The 6,118-nt window shown below is 40.3% G+C and overlaps 1 protein-coding gene across 1 annotated transcript in view; it reads right to left on the bottom strand.

The window, feature by feature from the left end:
- The window catches only part of POU6F2 (POU class 6 homeobox 2), a 507,199-nt gene extending 501,470 nt beyond the window's left edge, over positions 1 to 5,729 (bottom strand). The window contains exon 1 of the mRNA XM_036739293.1: positions 5,625 to 5,729. Coding sequence (XP_036595188.1) covers positions 5,625 to 5,729 — 105 coding nt within the window. The remainder of the gene's footprint in view (positions 1 to 5,624) is intronic.
- Positions 5,730 to 6,118: the final 389 nt, after the last annotated feature.

Below are 6,118 nucleotides of genomic sequence, written 5' to 3'. Positions count from 1 at the left end.
GTCATAGACTAGAAATTCATCTTTAAAGTAGTCTTAGAGTAATAAGTATGCATTATCAAATTGTCATAGATGCCTTCCAGTTTTTTTAAAACCCCCACTAATATAGGATTCTTCTCTTAGAACCCATGGAAGGTTTGGCATCCCCAAGAACTCCAAATACATACATTGTGATTTTCATGACTGAGAATCCTGCCCAATTTATTTAAATAGTATTTTTCATCCAGAAATAATGACCCCAAGACTGGTTTGGATTCTTTTCTTATAGCATTCCAGTGAAAAATGGAGAAGAGCAAGGCTCTCATTCAAATCTGTGTGGTGTTACCTTCAGACGAAGGAAAATAATCGCATCTATTTTTCTGGCATTAGCTTAGAGGTTATGAAGTGTTTTCTTCACAGTCTCCCTGTATGGGGGTGGGGGGTATATAAATATTATTCTCATTTCGTTGGAGGAGGGGACTGAGACCCAGGGAAGTCCAATGGTTTGCCTATCATCAGTCTGCCTAAAACGTGCATCACCAGGGCTTGAACTCAAGTCTCTGGCCTCCTAGGTCAGCTTGCTTTCCGCTCTGCCAGATCACCCCCTTAACAAATCCTAATTTCTCTTAGGGATAGGAAGCACCCTTTCCCCAGCCTTGGTCACACAATCTGCCAGCCTAGGGAATGAGCGGATGGAGATGAGAAACCAGATCTCTGTGAAAGAGAAGCAAGGATTTATATTGAGGAAAAAATAGTCTTCATTCTACTAAGGTCATAGAGATAAATAGGAAGAGACCTCAACCCCCTCCCCCATTCTATAGTTTCAGAAAGTGAAGCCCATAAGGAGAAAGTGACTTGATCAAGGTCACATATGTAGTAAGCCCTAGAGATGGGCTTTGACCCAGATCATCTGACCTCCTAGTCATTGTTCTTTCCACTGTAAACCATTGCCTTACTTGTTGAGTTTTCATATGTACCTACGCATATATACTGCATTATATGTAGTATATATTACATACACACAGTTACACATAAACATAAAAGTTTATCATCTGCAAAAAGGCAGTTTTCTTGTATGTCTACACAATCAATGCTTGACTATCTGAATATGGATAATATGTGGCTTTTTTTAGTCTTTTTCAATAATTTTTTTAGTACCAAGCTCACTTCCCTTTTTTATTACTGCAAAATGGGGACCCTGAAGAAGGAAATGGAAAACCACTTCAGTATCTTTCCCAAGTAAACCCCACTGGAGTCATGAGGAGTCAGACATGACTAAAAATAACTTACCAACAACCAGATTAAGGCTGACTTCTTTTTTCATCAGTTTGAGGATTTTTAAGGAATTAAAAAAACTTTAAGATACTTGAGGTACCCCCATTGCCTAGCACAGTACCCAGCACATGGTGGGGCTCTTCATCTATTCTTGTTGATAGACTAAGCAAATAAAGTTAGAATCACAGATATATTATAAAAGTTTATTAAAAAATTGCCAAGTCAAAGACTTCAGATTCTCTGTTGATTTTGATTGGTCCCACCACTGCTCCCCTCAATTAGTGTATCCTAGTGTTTAATGGACAGCTTTTTGAATGCTTAAATACATACTGGGGAGAGTGCCTGTTTTACCAGTGGGGCCAAAAAAGGCAAGATGTGCCTGGGCTTTTTATGGTTCTTCTTGGGATAGCTAATATTCTTGCTTCCCTGTTTGGCAAGTCTTTTTTAAAAAAAATCTCTCAATGAGGACCTCTCCAGAAACCATCTATCTGCCATATTTCTCCCACTTCCTAATATCCTCACGAGCTATGTGAATATTTTTATGTAATTTACTTCATCTGTTGTTTTTATTACCAGCTAATTTAATATCCTCTCTGCTTTTATATTTGTAAAAGCCAGTGAATGCAGAAATGTGCAGCCAGCCTAGACCCTCAGGCCTGTGGATCAAGATGGCAGGCTGGCCTGGCCTCCCTTGGGGACAGTAGTGCCAGAAGGGTGATTGGACACAGTGACCTGTCTGCATGAGATGAGACAAAAACAGGAGGTCTGTAATGCTGATGAACTAACCTGTCACTCACGAGCTCAGGTCTGCAAAAAAGAGAAGATGCAGTCAATATTTAGTGACCACACGAGATGGAAATGCAAACAATCGTTTATTTTCAAATGGGCAGATCCCATTAGAGACACCCATTAGTTTTATTTATCCGGATTCAGTGGACAAAGGGGGAAGAGGTCCAGAACTCACTTTGTGGTTCCATTTTTTAAAGAATTTGAAAATAAGAATGGAATGCTGTAAAAACTCATCCTGAGATTGAGGGCATACAGAAGCCTGACACAGCTTCTTGCTCCCTGGAATCAGGGTTGGATTCCAAACAGTGCAGTTATGAATCAAATTCACTATGAGCAATGAGTTTCTAGATCTTGACATGCCAGGCAAGGAGACTGGTCTGCAGAATGCTGGGCTGCTTAATTGCTTGCTTGGGGAAGGGAAAATCCAGGGGGAAAGGTAGAGGAGCAGCAATGTACCTTGGAGCCTGCATTCCCAGCTGCCAGATAATGGGCAGTAGTACCAGCCTCTGTCTACCCATTGTCATCTCCAGGGGAAGCCACTGTGGACACTGGCTCCTGGAGGTGGAAGAAATTGAGATAAAGGAAAATCTGGAGCAACCCTCCCAGAAGAAGCTTTAAGCAGTCTGGAGGAAGAATGTGTCTGAAAATCAGATAATTGACTCCTATAACCCTGGCCATTCGGCAACTAAGCTGGTGATTGTGGAGTGTGGTAGGGGAGTGAGGAGGAAGGAGAGAGAGAGTGAGAGAGAGAGAGAGAGAGAGAGAGAGAGAGAGAGAGAGAGAGAGAGAAAGCACTTAACATTGCAATTCTAAAATATGCATGTAAAGGGATGTACACTAAATTCTGACAAGTGGGCATGTCTGCAACTCTGATGGACCTCTGAAAATGGCATTTAAATTGAGAGCTACTGGAATCTGGACAAGGAAAGCTACAGAATTGTGTTAAAGTTTTGCATCTCTACAATGGTGGAAGTTAAGCAATCATTTGGCATCGCTTGTTCCTTCCGTTCTGCCAGAGCAGTTAAACTCTGCTCATTTTCCAATATTAACATGTCCTACTTCATCCTACATCAGCAGCGATGCATCTGTCTCACTTCAGCTCTCTGATTTTCAAGGAGAGACGATGATCTTTAGCCATTTTTCTTCTTCCATCAAATGCAGTTTCGTATTTTAAGTTCAAATAAAAAGGTCCATTTTTCCCTTAACCAAATAAATACATGAAGTCTATTTCACTTGCAATTTCCTCATTTTAACCAGCCAGAAAGCACATGCCGAAGTTGTTGTTTTAACGAAATAAGTGATGAGAGATATGACTTGTTTTCAAAACTTAAGTCTTTCAGTATAATGACTTATTAAGTATTTATTCTAATGTCAGCATGCACAGCAAGTTGTCAATATACATGGGACGCCTGCACACTGCTCCTGGGAACAATATTTGGAGTGCATTAAAAACTCAAAATCATATCATGATAAGCATGATGACGACAATGCGATGACAATGATGATACCCCAGCTGTCTATTGTAACCCAAAAGGAAAAAATACTCTATGTCTTGTTGATGTAAAACATGTTTCCTTCTGGTGACCAGCCTGCTGTTATTGATTTGGACGGAACATTAGTAAATAACAAAATAGAAGGATCGCACCTGATTCTTGCCTGAGCTGCCTTTCCTCAACTGAGGGACACCCATGTAATAAGCAACACGAAAGGAAATCGTATTTCTTGTTGGAAAGCAGGGCAAAATTGTGTCACCCAGTATTTATTCACTGCCATGTATTTAAACAAGTGCCCTGCTTACGGACATGAGAGGAACGGGCTGATGAAACAGGACAGGGAAGCTCTCAGGAACTCAACTTTGATTTTGGTATTTGTTTTTAAGTGGTGGTACCTCTATGATTCCTCACTGCCACGATTGTTTCAGGAACATTTCATGGACTCATCCAGTGATGCACACGTGTCTCAGAAGGAAATGAGCACTTTACAGCATGGTCTATATATGTATTTTTTTTCCTGATAAATAACTGCCCACATTTCATTACTTGAAAGCCTGCATAGCAGAACAAAGCTTTAAAGTTTTAAAAAAACATTTCCTTGATGAAGAAAAATAACCACCAGCCCTATCTCTTGCGTTGAAATGAGTGCAACTCACTGGTAAACAAGGCATTCTCGATCTCACATTCTCCATCTAAAAATACATTACAAGGCACGCTGGTATTAATAAACCATGTGCTTTCCGAGCCGTAAATGTTGGGCTGTAATTTAGTTGAAAACCGTGTAGGACGGTATGTTTTCTATGACTGTATTAAAAATATAGGGGACAAATTCCATGTCCCTAGCATAACCAGCTTGTCTTAATTAGACACTGTGTGTAAAAAAAAAGGGAAAGAAAAGAAAAAAGAACCGTACTCATGCAAAAATAAAAAAAAAATAGGAAACTTTTGAGAGTTTTAAAATATCTTTTTACTGTATTCAGGATGTATGACTCAATGGTCAATGAATAAACTGAGAGTACTTAGAAAATTATTAGTAAAAAAAGAGATACATGTCGATTTTTAAAGCCCAGGAATCCCAGGCATCCCTCCCCACCCCCCTTCTCCACCTCCCACCCCCATCATACTCATAGACAAATAAACCTCCCTCTGCAAGAGGACCCTCTTATTTCTTCCCCTCTTAGATTATTGGAAGGCAAATTCAAAGACAATGCCTATGCTTCCTCTCTCTGCTCTCCACACCAACATTTCACCATGGACAGAAGCTACAGATTTAACAGAAATCACAAAAACAGAGAGAAGCGGGACTCACACTGACCCATTTGGCAGACAAAGACGCCCAAACAGCCAAGCTCTACACAAAATCAGCTGGGGAGGCCTCTGCGAGGGATTCTTCTGACATTTCATCACAGCAGCCCCAGCCCAGCTCACCTCCCTGAGTCCAGGAAGGCAGAACAAAATAGAGCTGTTTATGAGAGCTGTTGTACGGGATTGCATTAGAGCTGGCCACCTGGCCCTTCCAGATTGTGGCAGGGCTCCATTGCAGCTGGCCCCCTCTGCAGCAGACAAGACTCCCCTATTTACCAAGCTTCAGAACACAATATCTGCTTTAGGAGTAAAAGTTTAAAAAAAAAAAGAAAAAGAAGAAAAAAGAAGAAAAAATAAAAGGAAAAATCCGTAGCTAGGATTATAAGAATTACAGTCAATATTTTAAAATTGAACATCATCAGAAATTTTTAAGAAACCATATAACTACCTAGCAAATGTATTACTCCACTTCATTCACTTCATTTCTCTCACAAATCGCAGTAGCAAAGTCTAAAGCAAGATCTAAAAAACAGTTTTCGCAAAACTCAGAGAAAATTTTAAGGTGGGATATTTTCAAACGCATTTATTCAATATGAGTTTTAACCACTGCTGCCCTGGCCAGGTTTAATGTGGTCTTGTGGCTGCCTCACTCCCAGGACTACACTGGCAGGCAGCAGAAATACAGACAGAAAGATGGTACTGTAAATATGAATTATGTGAATCATATGGGGAGACCCTTGTGGAAAAAAAATTCAAAGGGGAGTTGAGAGATGGCTGACTCCATACCTGACCAATTACAGCTTGCATGGTCCATGTGTCCTGCTGAGCTGAGAGATCGCAATCCATCAGACGTTGTCTTTGAAAAGGAGAATGGGGCTTTCTGGCATGCATCTGTCAATCAACTTCTGCACTCCCAACCATCACCAAAAGCAAGGGAAAAAAAGTCCAGCGGCTCCACCAAATAGGATGAAACAGTCATGTGACCTCCAGCACACACATACACACACACACACACACACACACACACACACACACACTTCCAAGGAACGGAGGAATTTTCTCCAGATATGAAATGACATTGACAAATATCCAATACCAAGTAAATAAAGTGGGACAAACAGCTAGTCACCAAAGACAAAACATTTGCTGTAATCTTCAGCTAAAGATTTAACAAACCTAGAAGAATTTTTTTTAAAAGCCTAAACTTTCCTGTTAAGGTATTATTTTTAAGCACATAGTTATTGAAACTTTAACCCTTTGTCTTCTTGCCTGCTACCTCT

Source organism: Trichosurus vulpecula, chromosome 9, assembly GCF_011100635.1.
Source record: "Trichosurus vulpecula isolate mTriVul1 chromosome 9, mTriVul1.pri, whole genome shotgun sequence".
In the NCBI taxonomy this organism is placed as follows: Eukaryota; Metazoa; Chordata; class Mammalia; order Diprotodontia; family Phalangeridae; genus Trichosurus; species Trichosurus vulpecula.
This window is presented reverse-complemented; position numbering and strand designations above follow the sequence as displayed.